The 17,342-nt window shown below is 34.9% G+C and overlaps 4 protein-coding genes across 5 annotated transcripts in view; 3 read left to right on the forward strand and 1 right to left on the reverse strand.

The window, feature by feature from the left end:
• Nucleotides 1–295: 295 nt before the first annotated feature.
• LOC119640592 (probable phosphorylase b kinase regulatory subunit beta) lies at nt 296–1,891 on the forward strand. The gene is made up of 3 exons (XM_038038744.1): nt 296–1,006; nt 1,068–1,134; nt 1,204–1,891. The coding sequence occupies exons 1-3, from the start codon at nt 782–784 to the stop codon at nt 1,227–1,229; spliced, it is 318 nt and encodes a 105-aa protein (XP_037894672.1). The 5' UTR covers nt 296–781; the 3' UTR covers nt 1,230–1,891.
• An 86-nt stretch (nt 1,892–1,977) lies between these two features.
• On the forward strand, nt 1,978–4,243 carry LOC119640590 (TBC1 domain family member 20). Of its 2 annotated transcripts, XM_038038741.1 has the most exons (5): nt 1,978–2,324; nt 2,398–2,673; nt 2,763–3,138; nt 3,208–3,378; nt 3,457–4,243. In XM_038038741.1, the coding sequence occupies exons 1-5, from the start codon at nt 2,267–2,269 to the stop codon at nt 3,668–3,670; spliced, it is 1,095 nt and encodes a 364-aa protein (XP_037894669.1). In that variant the 5' UTR covers nt 1,978–2,266; the 3' UTR covers nt 3,671–4,243. The 2 variants fall into 2 exon arrangements, with proteins under 2 accessions (XP_037894669.1, XP_037894668.1); XM_038038740.1 differs by having other exon boundaries at nt 2,763–3,378.
• LOC119640591 lies at nt 3,637–5,381 on the reverse strand. Its single transcript, XM_038038743.1, has 2 exons — nt 4,935–5,381; nt 3,637–4,873 (listed from the first exon to the last, which is right to left on the reverse strand). The coding sequence occupies exons 1-2, from the start codon at nt 4,986–4,988 to the stop codon at nt 4,349–4,351; spliced, it is 579 nt and encodes a 192-aa protein (XP_037894671.1). The 5' UTR covers nt 4,989–5,381; the 3' UTR covers nt 3,637–4,348.
• Nucleotides 5,382–9,045: 3,664 nt separating this feature from the next.
• The window catches only part of LOC119640501, an 8,727-nt gene continuing 430 nt past the window's right edge, over nt 9,046–17,342 (forward strand). The window contains exons 1-7 of the mRNA XM_038038587.1: nt 9,046–10,055; nt 13,352–13,571; nt 13,632–13,883; nt 13,938–15,051; nt 15,117–15,215; nt 15,967–16,077; nt 16,130–17,336. Of these exons, the coding sequence (XP_037894515.1) occupies nt 9,878–10,055; nt 13,352–13,571; nt 13,632–13,883; nt 13,938–15,051; nt 15,117–15,215; nt 15,967–16,077; nt 16,130–17,336 (3,181 nt within the window). The 5' untranslated portion in view covers nt 9,046–9,877. The remainder of the gene's footprint in view (nt 10,056–13,351; nt 13,572–13,631; nt 13,884–13,937; nt 15,052–15,116; nt 15,216–15,966; nt 16,078–16,129; nt 17,337–17,342) is intronic.

The raw sequence follows: 17,342 nt of genomic DNA on the forward strand, positions 1-17,342 counted from the left end.
GAGGTAGAAATGTAAAAAAAAAACATATATTATATACATAAACATATATACTATAACACTTATTAATTAGATGAAGAGGAGGTTTCGCGATGATGAGGTTTTTTTTTTTTTTGTGGGGTGGAAAACCATTCCATCTGGATCAGTTGGAAACATCTCTTCTTGAGTATTTTAAAGGTGAAGTGTTTAAATGTCCTTAAACGCCTCTTTAATTTCATTTAATTTAAAGTCATTTACGAGAGAACCATTACTATTACTTTTGAAATTGTCTTCCAATACAAAGCTTTGGTTTATTTTGTTAATTTGCAGTTGACATCACTGCTGGGCTTAACATGCAAATAGTTTTATTCTTATATGTGCATAAAAACAAGATAGAGTACAAATTATTAAATATCCACTCTCTGCCCTATATATATTAATACATCATATATTTCATGTAGATGTTTTCAATACTATTTTCATATTTATTGACCTTATTTCGCGTATATATAATGCTTCATTGTGTCAGAAAAATAGTCATATATACTATATGAATGAAAATGTGAACAATTATCAGTTGAAAAGAAAATAGCCTTTCTTTTTACTTGAAGTTAAACGCCAACTTTTACGCCACCAAAGTCCCATTACTGGCCTCTTCCCGGTTATGAGCACTGATCAGGAGGTGGGTTCGGTACGTGATAGCGGTTACTGTGCAGCTGCTGTTTGGAGTTTATATCAAGCTTATAGACGCATAGACGATGGTCGTGGTAAATCCTATGAGCTAGGCTAATCAACAGTGAAGTGCATGCGTGGCATATTACAATGCTGGATAAAGCAAGCTTGTCGTGTCGAACTTTTCAAACAGAGGCAATCCAATCAACATGCTCTACATAGTAAATTTCATTTGCACACTGGGGAGGAAATATATTCCGACGATTTTTGCAATCATTTGCAAATAGATGTGGTCTCTTTGCATATAATTTTTTTAGTTCAAATGATTACTTCGGGTTTGCAAATTATCTATACGCAGGTAAGTTAACATGAACAATACTTTTTACATTATATTAAAAATTAAATATTTTTCTTAAAAGATGAAGTGGCTTTTATCCAAAATTTGGTATACTATGTCGAAAGAGCTTATCGTACACCAGATTAAAGGTAAGGGAGCAAGAGGAAGAATTGAATTTTAAAATATTTGACGATAATAAAGTCTGTCATCTTGTGTAGATTACTTAAATTACCAGTCTTCTTAATATAGACTGCAATCGAAGGCGACCGCGAAGTCCTGCTCAGCCAGGCCATTGTGTCATCCCTGATTGGCACATCAATTAGCTTAAAGTTTATCGGAATCGATAACGTGGTTGCACTCCGTAGTCAGTATAGTTTCCAGCAAAATGCAGCTGCAAATCGTACCTGTACTCCTTTTTTTAGATTAGTAGTCGCCACAACAGAAGACAGCCTTTATAGGAAGTTGCCTTCTCTCCATGGACGAACCGCAACGCGACTAGTTCTCTTGAATCGTTCTAAATCTGAATTATGGGACGGAAACCTTTTTTAGAAACATGTATACCTTTTTTTCTATTGCAAAAATTATGTTAAACGCTATTTTCGACATATTTCAGAGAATGTTGAAAATTTATAGAAATTCACTGGTAAGATAAATTGAATTATATAATAAGTTACTTTCCAAGAAATCTTTGATTTCCTCCGAAGCAATGACAGCTAATTTACTTCTTTCATTTCGTGAACTAGTTGTTTTACCTAAAAAGTATTATAGCATTTTAATTGTTGTAACTATTATTAATGATTAATACAGTTATAAAATACTAATAATCAATCAGTTTGAAGTATTGACTAGAGAATTTATGCTAGACTTTAAAAGAAAATTGAAGCTATTAACTTCTAAATTTTGGATGATATCGAACGTCTAGTCGAACATTTAAACTTTTAAATATAAATTGACGTATTCTATTTTTAAGTGTTTTATATATATTCTGTAAGAATGGAATAAAAAAGAAAGCCAAAAGGTTTCTTAAAGTTGGCAACGCTTTCAATTTGTCGGTTGCTGTTTATTATTTTTCTGGCGAGTTGAAGAAACAAATGTAGCAATCCCAATTGTCATTGTCAACAACACAGCTGATACTAGTGAAGTGATATGTGTGGCGATATAAAATATTTGTAATTTTTTTCTCGAAAATTGTTTTTTTTTCGCACTTTTGTGTATACGTAGCAAAAAAATTGTCAGATTTGTCTAAAACAGCCTATAACTCAAAATCATTTAGTTAAGACGATGTCCGAAGAGGATGCTATAAAAATCGATCAGCCTCAAGAATTAAGTTTTGAAGAATGTAAGTATTTATCGTGTTCGTCTTATCTGGAATCAATGCAGCATATTAATAAGCCTTTGATATTTTTGCAAAGATCCGGAAATTTCCGAAGAAATTGAAAAACGACACAAAATTGAAAAATTACTTTTAGAAGGCGGTGGGCATATAGAAATCGATATACTGCGAGAGTTGGCTCGTTCAGATTATGGCCTAGTTACAGATGATTTACGTAGAACGCTTTGGCCGGCATTAGTTGGTGTGGACGTAAAGTGTTTATTGCCAGCACCAAAGCTTTGCGACTTTGAAACTCATCCCGAATATAATCAAGTAGTTTTGGATGTGAACCGTTCGTTGAAACGTTTTCCCCCAGGTATACAAAATACACTATAATGTAGTACAATATATTTTAGTACAAAATACACTATACTGTAGTACAAAATATTTTATACCATATACCAGGTATACCATATGAGCAACGTATTGCTCTGCAAGACCAGCTGACTGTTTTAATAATGCGAGTAATCTGTAAATATCCGGATTTGCGGTACTATCAGGGTTACCATGACGTAGCGGTTACGTTTTTGCTGGTAGCAGGTGAAGAAATCGCATTCGCCGTCATGGATGTATTGTCGACAAATCATTTTTCCGAATGTATGCAAGAAACAATGGATGCCACACAAAGACGTTTGTTATTCATTTGGCCTGTGGTTAATTTTGAAAATCCCGAATTATTTAATTTTCTTCAACATTCTGGTGTGGGCACTATGTTTGCTTTACCTTGGTATTTGACATGGTTTGGCCACAGTCTTAACTCCTACAAGGCAGTAGTGCGTTTGTACGACTATTTTTTGGCCTCTCCAGTGTATTCACCATTATTTGTAACTGCTGCAATTATACTTTATAGAGCTGATGAATTATTTCTGCAGGACTGCGATATGGCGTCTATACATTTGCTCTTATCTAAACTTCCAGAAAACCTACCTATCGAACAGCTTTTAAATATATCGAGCCACTTGTATGACAAGTACCCAATGACGACGATTAAAAAAGAAGTTGAAAGATTAGAAAGAGAAGAGTAAGTTTGTAAATTGCTGCGCTCGATGATTTGTAGTAATTCTTGAACTGAATTATTTGGAATATCTTTTATTTGCAGTCAAGAGCGGCGTAAGCTTGACGAGAAATCGGCTTTGGAGAGACGCAAAAAATTGGCACGCAATGCTAAAAGCAGCAGTAATTATACGTTAAGCCATTGGATACCGCAGTTATTAACACCGAAATCGTTTATTGTAACAACGGCTTTTTCGATATTTGTGGGCTTCTGTGCTTATTATTACAAAAGTCAATATATGTCAGCCGGTATCAGTTGAGTAAAGGTGTCTTTGCAGCCGTCTTCAGTGCATAATCTACGGCATGCAACCTCAGTCCACTGGGGGTGGATGATTGGAATATCTTTATTTTAATAATCTACAGCTGGTATTTCGACTTAGTACTTAGTTTATAATATCGGGGTATAACTTGCAAAAGACGTTTTTTTATATTGAAATTATATGTTTCTCCTTATATCTCTCTGTGTTTTAAGCATTTAAAGATATTTGCTATATACTTTGTGATCTACATACCTATATAATTTATTCACTACATCGCATCTCGTCTGTATAAATTTATGGACAAATAAGTTAAAAAGATTGGCTGTATTACGTGTTTTGAACCGCAGATATATATTTTATTAAACCAATATATAAAATTGATTTAATGAAGAATATTATCAAGTTAAAATCCTGTTAAAGGGTTACTTTTTAAGGTTTTCGCTTACATGTTTTATTTAAAAAGTTTATGATATCTTTAGGCAGACATAGAACATAGAACAATTTTCCAAAAACTAATAAAATTCATTCATATGTGTAGAATGTTTCATACATACTGTTACACGAATAAGCAAATAATTTTAAAAATTTATTTCGTGGATAATGCAGACCATTAATTCATTAATACTGTTGTAGTATTCTATACTTAGAATTTCATTGCACAAAAATCGACAACTATGGTTAAGAATCGTGTTCGTTCTTACATTCTCTAGTGTTCGTTCCTACATGTTTTAAAGCGTCATCTATGGCTTCAATAAAACCATCCAACTTTTTTCCATCCATTTGCATGTGCAAGAAACGGTGCTTATCTTCCCTATTACCGCTAATGAGTAGCCGAAGGGTAAGAGTTGTTAATAACCTGTAATTGTGGGCATAACTACTATCACCCATTATCAAACGAGTATCCCAATTAAAAGATTCTACTAGTGGATTGTCCTGAGCATTAAGTTGTCTTATCAGATGACGAGTTACTTCGGTGCGACGCGTGTCTAGCACAGTTTCTATGATTTTTTGCAGCTCTGGCGTTAAATTTAGAAATTCAGATTTTATGTCGACACCAGCATCGCAGCATATATTTTTATAAAACCGTGCTAAAGCACGGATGGTAACCATAAAATCATCTGGGCAGCCATACTTGTAGCACAAGTGCATAGTTTTCTGCTCATTGCGGTTCCCTATTAAAAAGTCAATGGAATGGTTAAGTATCTGAAATTAGTATGAAACATAATAACAAACTGGAGACAAAGTTAAGTAAATGGCGACTTACTTCGATAAGAATTTCTTTATTATCAATGTTTAAAAGAAATTCGCAATCTTTCATCTTTTCGCTTTATCTTAAAAAAAACAAACCGGTGACAGAGATGCCAAGCTTCCATGTTCGTTTCATCGAATTATGTGTCAGTCTTTGACAAAGTTAATGATTAAGATTTTTATTGAAAAAAATTTTGACCCAAATAATATCCAGCTTGGAACAATTCCAGTAAATTTACTTCAACATTGGCTGCGAGACAACTTTACGTCAGCAAAATCGCAAAACGAAAAATTTCTTATTATTGTAATTGGCAATTCAGTGCGTGGCACTGTTGAGGACAATGGTTTGCATTTTGATTTATGAATATTTGGAGTGATTTTACTATCTTAGATGTTATGCCCGACGCCTATTATACCATTCTACGACGCCTCAATAAGCATTTCACTGTTGCGTGTTTGCATTGGCAGGACGTTACCAAAACCCCCAGAGTTCCCAATTCATACGATTGCTCTATAGATGAGAACGAGTACTGGAAACTTTAGGAACAAAGAAATGTACTCGATCTTTTGCACAGTACGTCGTTGAAGAAAATCGATGAATGCGTTGCGCAAGACTTAAATTTGGGGACATTTAGCTTCAACAGCATCACATACCTTGACTTGCTGTCCTTACAATGGTGTGGATCCGTTTATTGTAAGAGAATGTCCTCACATTTCCTTCACCAATAATTGTGATCAATTCGGTACTGCCTTGCAAAAAAGCAAAAGACACGATTAGTTTGTGTGCCCAGCTAAACCTCAAACCAGTTGCAGATTTACTTACTTTGCCATGTCATGAAATAATAATTAAGGCTGAATAAACTTGCTATTTTATTTACCAAATATTTAACTAACGCTTTACATCGTCTAGGTAGATAACCAAGGTACTATTGAACCTAATGGTTCACCTCTTACATTAACTCTAGTCATTATAACGATTTCATAGGAAGAAAAACTAATAAGAATAAATATTTCTTAACGTAAAATACAAAATTCAACAAATTAAAATTATGGATGGGCTCATGCGTCAGTCCACTTTTCTGTTTCTTTAATAAAACCAATTAAGATACTTTGGAAAGCATTTCGTATGTCCATTATTCATATCAGCTTGCAGCACTTTGACAAGTATACAAGTCTCACTCGTATAACACGGTGAATTCGAACCGCGCTGAAACCGTCGAAACGGTCGTATGAAGATTTTTTATTTTTTTATTCAAAACAAGATATAATACAGCATAATTTAATTTAAATATAGATATAATATAAATCAAGGTAACATATTCCGTGGTATATCGAAAATAAGCCTTAAAGTGCAAAATTTTATGATAGCTTAAAATTCGTCGCAAACCTACATATAAATAAAAAAAGTAATCCGGCTGAGTAGCCGAAGGCGAGGAGTCTCGATTAGCAACTCAATGGTCGTGAGTTCGAATCTCAAATGCCGTAGAGTTTTTAATAAAAGCCGGTAGCCTTAGATGCTAGTGCTTTAAGAGTTTAGTCTTAGAATTTATTTCTCTGGCGATATTAATAATAATAATAATAATAAATAAAAAAGTTCACTTCAAGATTTTATAAAAAAAAAGAAAAGACGGTATTTAATTTTATAATGAAATATAAAAATTAAAAATATATTCAAAACGTAACGATGACGACCACAAAATTAATTTTTATTAAAAATTACAGTTAATCTATTTTTTCCTCTTAAACGATCATTTACGAATGATAAATTAAAATAAAAGCAAAAACTAATTGGAAAGAACACACATTCGATTTTTTGAATTCGTGTGTTCGATAAGTATCGTGTTCTACAAGGGATGCCGGTATATGATGTTAGAATGAAATATTTGCCGAATACGCGTTATCTTGTGTGTCTTTTGTCTGCCGCTACAGATCCAGAGTGAAAGAAGATTAATTTGATAAGCGATTGCTTTAGAAAGAAAACGCATTACGCTAATATCTGCATTTGTTAAATTTGTGGAATTGTTATACTAACGGCCATTTAACAGTTTACCCTTTCATTTTGGTTACTTCTTTAGGCGAAAGCTCGATATGATGTCACACAGCCTCAAGTGTCTAGGAAATACTAGCATATATATAACTGGTTATGTTGTTAAATGCATAAAGTGTAGGACAACAAATCTTTACATAGTAATTTGTTTTCGTTTCATCTTCTATGTCCGTTCTGGCGATTGAAGATTTCCAAGTCTCATACTTTTCGCGTACTTCAAAACATTTTAATTTACCCATCACCGAAGGTTGAGAGGTATATTCATTGCATCGTCCAGGAGGAAACATCGGAGACTCCGCAAAGTATATGTATTCTTGACCAGAACCAAATTCTAAATCAATTTAAGCATGCCCGTCTGAAGTTCTTGCACGCAGGTTACTATTGAAATTGACCAAATCGATGTAAGGATCTGCTTACAGCACCATGCAAGTGAGAACACCTCTGTTTTTCAAGGGGAATGGAAAATTGGTTTTTTGCTCATTACTATAATACATATATGTACAAAAATTTGAGTGCGTATTCTATGGGCAATGCTGTAGTATTTGTGCACAAAAATTGAAAACATTGGCCACGTATCCCCAATAGTAAAGTATATCAAAATTTAATTATTTTTGCATTACCTTTGTAACATGCTGAAACAAGTTTCAAAAAGTGTACAAATTCTTGGCCAGTTACAATCAGTGAGTGCACCTAAAAATGGCCGCCGGCTCGTCTGTCCATCGATCTGTTTGCATAAGTTTGTAGTATTTGCGGTAAACACTCGCCCGTTAGCGATAATGAAGATATCGACTATAAATTTGCAAAAGAATTTCAAGTAACTTAAAGAACACGCCTACAACGCCGACACGCTTATGCGACAAAACTGTTAGATTGAAGATAGAAAACACCAGCCGCGCCCAATCCTTATTATAGAGCATGAAAATTTAGTTCTTTTACTTGTTTTGTGTTTTTTAGAATAACGGTAATCGGCAAAAAATAATATAATTTTCTTAGTTGTTATTGTTTTCTTTTTGGAATGTTGAATTTGAGTATGGTTTAACACGCATTTAATATGTCAGGATTATAAATTCAGCTTATTATATACTCCTCGTAACACGTGGCATTGTTTTTCATTTTTCCGATTGTCTCCCCTAAATTGGCACGACAAATATTTATCGAATTTTTTTACAGAAAACGCTTAACTTAAGTCAGTCAGTAAGTAGTCTGAGCGTCATGTACTGGCTCAGTACTACACTTTCAATAGTAAGTGTTTCACTGGTTATTTGTACGGCATCAGTCAAGTGTCCAATCTAAAAACACTTCCATAGAAACGCTGTAATACTTATACTGTAAAGGTATGTTAACTTTGTGCTGTTGCGTGGAATACTCAAAAGAGAAAGTTAAGAAAGTCCAACCCTTTTATTAGACCGTGATTCTTCTTTCGTCCATTCGTCCACACGTCTGGATTCCTTGTGTTCAACCTACCAGTCGCCGTTTTCCATGACGCCATTAAAAATGTTTCGGATCGGACCACTTCTTCGCCCATTTCCCATATAACGTCTTATTTTGAAGAAGTCGTTATATTAAGCGAAGTGGGGTAGCGTATTTAATGGTGGCCTTTTTCCTGCTATAGTAAAGTTTATATTACAATTCGTAGTTCCGTTGTCCAATTATGAAGGAAGAGTTTTCATGAATAATAACCTTGGCTGGACATACTTTACCTCGTTAACCAATGGATACACGCTATTTACCAGCGAAGACAGCAATTTGCTTTTCAGTCCGTAAGATTAATATGTGTTAATTCTCCCTGGTAATATCCGTGCAGAGATTTGCAAAATTTGGTTTAGAAATCACCAATAGCAGCTAACGTCAGTAAATTTTAGAGATATGCTAATGGTAATAGATGTTTACCTTTCTCTATATGGCTGTCTCAGTTTTTTATTTTACGGCAAAGCGTGCATTTTTTCACGAATTCTTTTACGGTCAATTTATGGGAACTCGCAAATTAGTCACGCCGTTACCGTAACTGTTTTTAATTAATGTTGTTTTATTGTACAATAATGAACTTTCAAAGCAAATCAATCTGTTGGTAATCATTGTAAGAAGAGGCTAAAGTATTCAATTCAGTCGTATTACAATTCAGTCGTATATTTAAATTGGTATTAGACGAGTAAACTCTCTTTATTTAAATGCTTTTTATTTGTTTGGAACATGGCAGAAGCCAATACGATCAAACATTCGTTGTTGCTTCGGGTTTATTATCTAATCCTATCAATTAATTCATTTTTTAATTAATTATATACGCGATATACATTGAGTGCGTTCTTATATTGATTCCGAGAGATCTGAGAGAATATGCTGCTAAACTTTTTAACATATTATCTTAAAACTTCGTTATGTTAACCTAGGAAGAGGAGAAAGAAGACGAGGAGAAAAGTGCTGCGGATCAATACTCAATCAAAATATTACAAGGATTACCAACCAAAAATTAAAAAATATTTCGCGTAAAAGTTTTATTAAAAACAATTTGATTAGGATTTTAAGCTCAGTTAAGGCACACTGCAATTATTTTGCTAGGGCTGGAAGTTCAACTTCTTGATTTGATTCATTTAGACTAATACGTTTAGTTTGATAAGAATAACGTGAATTTTAAAATAACTTTCTTTGTTTAAAGTGAATGCATGCAAACTATTAATACCAGCTCTTCTTATTATCAGGCCAACCGAAAAAAAGAAAAAAAAATAAAGAGGAAATAAGCGGCAATCATATATTTGAACACTTGCTGAGTGGTTGCAGGAAAACGTAAATTTACTTAAGTTAAAACCTATGCGAACGATACCTACACAAGCAAGTCATCCTGCAATACAGGAAAACGCACTGTGAAAATTTGCGAAAAAAATAACACCCAACGTAAATTCTCCGTGAAAAAGTATATGTGGTATAAACATCCGCAGCATAAATTCTGGAAAATGTCACTTGTTGTTGTGATTACGGTTTGCTTATATGCAGCGTTTCATTCAAAGGTAACAGCTGCAGGGCTTTACAATGACAATGAAATATATTCAAACGGAAAATTTTACAATTATCAATGCTTCGTCTATAAGGGTAAGGGTAAGTGTCGAACGCTTACAAGTAAATAAATATAAAAATAAATAAATATATAAAAAAGCATTTAACCAATAAATAAATACAAAAATTCGTTTAGACCTAAGAAACAAATTCTAGTATGAAAAGTAGGATGAGCACTGGCAACCAAATAAATAAAAGAAATAAATGAATAAAATGTGAATTATAATCAAGGGAAATGAAAGTGTTCAACTTTTTGAATGTTCCAAATGTGCTTTTAACTTGATCCATAAAAAGTTGTTATAAGCGCTATAAGAGCAATTTTAGATTTTTAAAATATTTGTTACGCATTTTTATGCGGGAGGTTATATAGGCATATTTGGCTGTTTGCCTGCTTGACTGTTCGTCTTTTCAAAACATGATTACGCTGATAAAGTTTTGTGTAAACTAACAAGTTCCATTATGAATTTTGAATCTGTCCGTTTTATGTACAATCTTATATAAATTTGGTGTATGCTGATTTATAAATATCTGATGACATTCGTAAGTAATTTTTCATTCACAGAGTGTTTTCATAATTTTCATACCCATCATCGAGGGATGAGAGATATATTCATTATGTCGAAACCTTTGCAGCGCCCACAAGGAAACATCACAGCCTCCAAAAAGTATATACATTCTTGATGAGCATCAAATTTTAAATTAATTTAAGCATGTCCGTTCGGCTGTCTGTCCGCCTATCTAATCATTCATTCTTCCGCTATCAACTTCGCAGGCTGGTATTGAAATTGGACAAAATCGGTCGAAGGACACGCATACAGCACCATCTAAAGTTTTGTGAAGTCCCCTAAATATGTCACCGATTGTTCTTTTATCACTGCATTCATTTCTTTCTGTTCTCTATTATTAATTTCTTTCATTATTATTTACATTATGGTAATCGGAAATGTTTGGTGAAAACTGAAATGCTATCATTTTCATTGTTGGCTGCCAACTTTTCTTCATTCAAGGGAGAAAGAATAGCTCCTGATATACCGCACGTCTCCAACTAGTTTTTTTTTAACTCTAAAGAAGAAATAAATGCGAAAAAATTTAACATTTTGCGCCTAGTCCTAGTGAAATGTGCTTATATTCGGAAATTGTTTATATATCTGCGGCGTTTTAAAAGCTTAATAAACGGGTAAGGCGTTTCTTTTAACAAGCACGAGATGGTTCCTTGAACTGTTTTGATGTTCCAAATCCAACTTTTTGAAATAAATATTACAATTTTCATAAAATCAATATTGTATTGCTAAAATATCACCTTTCATATATAAGGCTTGATTTCTCAACTGGAAGTATTAAAAGCTTATTCTCATCGTTCTACAACACATTAAATCTAGCTATTGCTGCATCTGTTCCGATCAAGCAGTCTCGAGCTCGAAGCAGGTGTCCCCCGTGGTTGAATAGGACAATTAAATATTACATGAACAAGAAAAACACGCTATTCAAAAAATATTGCAAAAGTGGCTCTGCTCTTGACTACTTCGCTTACTCCGTGGCAAGGCATAAATTTAACTGCCTCAATCACCATTATTATTGCAAATATCTTCAGTTCATCAAATCCTCTCTGTTCGCTAATCCTAAATACTTTTTTAAATTTGTTAACTCAGAAAGAAAAATTTCCATACACCCTTCGCATGTTTCTTTTAATGGGCCTGATTCCTCGGATGATCTTGAAATCTCATATCTGTTCGCTCAGTACTTCCGTCGAAACTTCTCGACTGCTAATTCCGATTTATCCGCAAACTACCCATATCCTATAAATAACTTGGTTTCAATTCCTAATTTGGTTATTGCTGAAGATGATGTTTTTAAAGGCTTGAGCTCTCTAAAATATAGTTGTGCGCCTGGACTTGATGGAATTCCATCATGTGTACTTAAATCTTGCGCTGTCGAGTTATATGGCGTGACCTCAAAGATTTTTTAACTGTCCTTGAATTTAGGTGGTTTCCCTTCGTGTTGGAAAAGTAGTTTCCTTGTTCCCATTCACAAAAGTGGAAGTAGGCAACTTATTGAGAACCAAATGCTGGCTTCCCTTTCCAGTTAATGAAATGGATAAGCTCTTATCTGCACAATAGATCCTTCAGGTTTTTGTTTAACTTCATCACCTCGGATGTATTCGCCGTTATGTCTGGAAGTCACTTAGGTCCTATTTTATTTAGTTTATACATTAATGATCTCCCATCGGTGATTAATTCCGGTCAGATCTTAATGTAGGCTGATGATGTGAAACTGTTTACTTCCTTCTCTCTAGAATCCCAATAAATAAATGTAAAAAGCTTTCTTTCTCAAGAAGAAAGTCATTCATTACTCAGTATTTCATTGATTCGCATAAGTTGGAGGACGTCGATACGTTCATAGATTTAGGCGTTCTATTTGACCATAGATTACGTTGTAACTTGCATATCGAGCGCTCATTAAGCAAAACTAGGTCCGCGCTTGGTTTTATAAAGAGGTGGTCCAAAGAGCTTGATGGTCCTTACATTACTAAAAGACTGCACATGTGATTGGTTAGACCTATACTTGAGTATGCCTCTGTTGTGTGGTCTCCTTCATATAGGTGCTATGTAGATTCAATTGAATCTGTTCAAAAGTAATTCTTGCTGTTTGCCCTGAGGAATTTGGGTTGGGATCCAATTACCTCTCTTCCCCCATGTGAAAATAGGTTGCTTTTGTTGTCCTTACCGTCTCTCGAAAAACGTAGGTTTGTTCTTGGCGTTTCCTTCGTAATCAAAGTAATAAATGGTGCTATTGACTCGCCCGCATTACTTCATGAAATAAGCTTTAATGTACCCAACCGCTTCTCTAGGCACTTTACCTTGGTTAAGCTTAGTCAATGTAATTATAATTATGGGCTGTTTAACCCGCATACAGTTGTTTGCATGAACCTAAACGATGTCTATCACTTATTCTCATTATCGGACTCTTTAAAGTCCATTAAAGCAACATTGCTTAATGCGCGTAATTTACCTATGTCGTATTTAAACTACCTCTTAACCTTAAAATGCCACGATGGGTCGAAAATGGTGTGTTTTTAACTATTATCGGTTGCTAAGCTTATGCATGTTTACGATGGCTTAGGGGTTCAATCGCAATTTGGTCCTGTACCGCCTCTATGCTATGCATGTTCTTCTTCTTTTTTTTTCATTCTTATTTGTTTTATTATACTTACACTAAGTTTTAATACTAATTAATTTAAGATTTACTTTAAGAGTCAATTGAACTCGACTGTCAAAATTTTTAGTTGAGTTTCTTGTATAAGTGGAATAAATAAATAAATATGATCGTTTTTTCTGTAGAACAAATTGCATCAAATTTAAGTTTACAAACACGCAATATTGGTTTGCAAGCATCCCAGAGGCCTTCTCATCAAATTCTAACACGAATTTTTGCAATATTCCTCCGTGAAATTTTGGATATTCGGAATATTACTATTATACCCTTGGAGTATCCAGTGACTTTATCGAAGGATACCTCTTATGAAGAAAGGAGATTGCGCTATATTTTCAATATGATAAAGTTTGTAGTATTTTTTACAAATCGGAGTGCTTTGTATATAATTCTTTGTTATTTTTGTAGACAACCCAGTATATCTATGATTGATTTGGAAGTTTGGATGCCTTCAATGGGCTACGCTTTAATACCCAGGCAAGTTTATGAAGCGGGAGTCTCAACTTCACCAAGACGTTTTGCCTGGTTTGTCCCACAATCTGCTCTAGCTAAAAATGAGGAGATATGGCATTATAGCATCTTTACTAATCGCACAGATTCCTTATATCAAAACTTTTTGACGGACAGTGATGTGCTAAGAAATTTAAGTCTTGGAAAAGAGTAAGTTAGTGATGGTCCCAAAGTATCCACTCTTACTACTATATTATTACATAGCTATGAATTGTATGTCAGTCCTCTCTGTCAAGAGGGTTGCGCTGTTCTAATAGCAGGGCATCGAAATGAATCAGCTTTTGTGGCGGATCAGATTGTGAAGTTGAATGCATACATCAATGTTTTATGGTTAGGTGCACACTTTCGTTCTGTTGTGAATTTTTTGTATAGACAGCATTTAACATCTTCAGCTTATAAGAAGAAAAAATTTTTGATTTTACATTGGAAACCTTCCGATATTATTTCCGCTAAAACCTGGGGTATGGTAACTATGCCGCCTTGTGAATATTCCGAGTCGTCAATTCTCTCCTTTTGTGAATACGAATTAAAGCCTATCATGAAGTATTACCACAAAAGCTTATCATACAAAATTCGTCTCATGTATGCATTGCGCTATTTTTTCGTGGACGACAAACATATGCAAACCCTTCTATCTTCGGTTAATCGAGAAATCATTTCAGCCAATGAAATCAGTGAAAGATTTTATGATAGCTTGGCTTGCAATTGGTTGAAAAACAATTCGAACGTTTACAACGCCTGGATATCGAAAGAACGCATTACTTTATCTATTGGAGGAATATTTCCTATTAGAAAGTTCAGTCGTGGCCATCAGAATCTTCTGCAGGCAGTACGTGTTGCGGTTAAAGCCATCAACGAAAACGAAAATATCCTCTCTGATTATAATTTAATGGTATATGAAAATGATGGAGAATGCAAGGCAGACATGGTTATGAATATGTTCATACAATGTTTTAGTATACCGTACGTGTTAGGGATCTTGGGGCCTGCCTGCAGTGAAACTGTAGAGCCTATCGCTGGTGTATCAAGAAGCACAAATATGGCGGTAATTTCGTATTCAGCTGAAGGTGCTTCATTTGTGGACCGCGAAGCTTACCCTTTCTTTTTCCGCACTATCGGTTCGAACCACCAATTTGTAGATGTTTATATTAAACTAATGCAACAATTTGGCTGGCAACGTGCCGCCGCTATTACCGAGGATGGACAGAAGTATGGTGAATACATATCTCATATGGAGTCTGTTATGAAAAATAACGATCTAGAGCTAATAGTCAATAAGAAATTTCATAGCGATATTACACATCATGACATGAGTGAGGTTTGTATAAATTCGTTCCTAGTCCTTGCCAATGCAAGTTTGAACGTTTCTTCATATTTTTGCAGCATCTTCAAGAGTTAAAGAGACGCCACGCGAAAATAATCATAGCTGATGTTCACAATAAACTTGCCCAAATGGTTTTATGTGAAGCCTACAAATTGAAAGTATGTCGTAATTTCTATATAATATAAACATATATGTATATATGCCACATGCCACATGCACCAACACATCACAATGACAACTTTTCTCATTGAGCACTTAGAAAATTATGACTTCTCCGAATGCAAGCGCTATTTTCAAACGCTAGGAAACAGTAGAATCTATCTCACTGAAGTCATCAGCCAACAAGGCTGATAGCATCGGCATCAGTCGGCAGACTTACGCATTACCCTTCGAGTTAGATATTCTGTTGAAACGAGGCGAGTTATAAAATGTGGGCAATGTGCAATGTCGGAAGCGCGCAAAATCGCGCCGCATATCAAGTGAATCATTAATAACGACGATAACGTCAAATGCTGTTGTTAGCCCTACTTAAGAAGTTGCGTTAGAAGATGTTTCAATCTAAATAACTTATATTTCACGGACACTGTAAATAATAAGTGATGCGGTTGTGTCGATCATTAAAAGAAACTCAATTGGACCGTGCGGTTGATTTTACGTGATAAACGTCGTCTAAAAAACGTTAGTAGCGTTGAGCTAGAGAGGACTATAAGCCTTGCTGCATTCCAAGGACATTATTCCTTTTAATTGAGACCTTTTTAAGACTTGAACATTCTCTTGAGAAAAAATGTGGCAATGACTTATTTTTATGCCTAGTATAAACGTGAAGCTATTCACAGTCAAAAGAAGCGCTCCAATTTATACACTGCATGAACATTAAAATTGTCAAGACATTTTTTCTTCTTTTTGTAGATGACTGCCTATGAGGGTTATGTTTGGTTTTTACCTTTTTGGTTGTCTAAAGATTGGAGCAGCTATCGCTTAGAAAATCATGCCAATTGTACCATCCAGGAACTGGAGCAGGTATTTATTTTTGAATAAAAAGAAGAAAGAAATATTAGTCTTAATTTTTTAGGCCTTTGAGGGTCATTTTAGCATAAAGCATCGACCGTTTGGTAACGAGTCGAATTTAATGCAGGAAGGCATTTCTATCGCAGAATGGTTAAGCTCCTATCGTTCAGATGTCCTTAAAGAATCTCAATACACGGCATTTGCATACGATGCCGTCTGGGTCTATGCACTGGCAGCCGACAAACTCTTACGCGAAGATAAGGCTGCGGTAGAGAATTTGCGTTCGAAAATTGTTGTTAATCGTTTTGTAGATTTTATATGGGAGACAGATTTTGAAGGCCTTTCGGGTAGAGTTCGTTTCGATCAGGGTGGTTCTCGCTTAACCGACGTTGTCGTAGAACAGTGGCTTAAGGGAAAACCAAACGAAATTGGCCAATATCATCCAAACATAATTAATAGCAATGGATACTTAAAAGTTGAAGGAGGCAGCCTGTTTCTCCGGAATGCCATTAAGTGGTTGTCAATTAAGCAGCCTCCCGATGATGGCAGATATGAATGCTATTTTTCTTCTTTAGCTCAGATACTAAATATTGGGTGTGAAAATGCCGTTATGGCCTTTACTGTATTGATGTGTTCCTTATTGGCAATGATAGTGACGTTGTTGTCTTTTGTATTTTGGAAGGGACGCTATGATAGAAAACTGAAGCACTCTGCGAAAATAATGAAAAATTTTGGAATTGATATATTTTCGCCTTCCCGTAGCATTGCTAACACTTTGGATAAATGGGAGTTACCTAAGGAAAATGTGGTAATCAATCGACGTTTGGGTGAAGGTGCTTTTGGAACCGTCTACGGTGGTGAAGCGTTAATTAATTCTGAAAACTGGACAGCTGTGGCGGTGAAAACCTTAAAGGTTGGCGCTTCTACTGAAGATCGCTTAGATTTTCTCTCCGAGGCTGAAGCCATGAAACGTTTTAATCACAAAAATATTGTAAAACTTTTGGGAGTTTGCTTGCAATCAGAGCCTATTTATACTATAATGGAATATATGCTGTATGGTGATTTAAAAACATATTTGCTTGCCCGTCGGCATTTGGTAAGCGAAACTATTTCTGATGATTCGGATATATCTAGCAAACGTCTTACAATGTTTGCATTAAATATTTCGCATGGCTTGGATTATTTGGCTCAACAGAAATACGTACACCGTGATATAGCTTGCCGTAACTGTTTGGTAAATGCAAAACGAGTTGTCAAAATCGGTGATTTCGGCATGG

The sequence above is a fragment of the Glossina fuscipes genome, unplaced genomic scaffold (genome assembly GCF_014805625.2).
Source record: "Glossina fuscipes isolate IAEA_lab_2018 unplaced genomic scaffold, Yale_Gfus_2 121, whole genome shotgun sequence".
NCBI lineage: Eukaryota > Metazoa > Arthropoda > Insecta > Diptera > Glossinidae > Glossina > Glossina fuscipes.

Excerpts from the sequence above, each read along its gene's own strand:
- LOC119640591 (XM_038038743.1), bottom strand. The coding sequence starts at position 4,988 with ATGAAAGATTGCGAATTTCTTTTAAACATTGATAATAAAGAAATTCTT. Across the intron at positions 4,874-4,934 it reads ATAAAGAAATTCTTATCGAA|ATACTTAACCATTCCATTGA; the intron begins GTAAGTCGCCAT and ends TACTAATTTCAG.
- LOC119640590 (XM_038038740.1), top strand. The coding sequence starts at position 2,267 with ATGTCCGAAGAGGATGCTATAAAAATCGATCAGCCTCAAGAATTAAGT. Across the intron at positions 2,325-2,397 it reads AGAATTAAGTTTTGAAGAAT|ATCCGGAAATTTCCGAAGAA; the intron begins GTAAGTATTTAT and ends ATTTTTGCAAAG. Across the intron at positions 2,674-2,762 it reads GTTGAAACGTTTTCCCCCAG|GTATACCATATGAGCAACGT; the intron begins GTATACAAAATA and ends ACCATATACCAG.
- LOC119640592 (XM_038038744.1), top strand. The coding sequence starts at position 782 with ATGCGTGGCATATTACAATGCTGGATAAAGCAAGCTTGTCGTGTCGAA. Across the intron at positions 1,007-1,067 it reads TGCAAATTATCTATACGCAG|ATGAAGTGGCTTTTATCCAA; the intron begins GTAAGTTAACAT and ends TTTTCTTAAAAG. Across the intron at positions 1,135-1,203 it reads TATCGTACACCAGATTAAAG|ATTACTTAAATTACCAGTCT; the intron begins GTAAGGGAGCAA and ends CATCTTGTGTAG.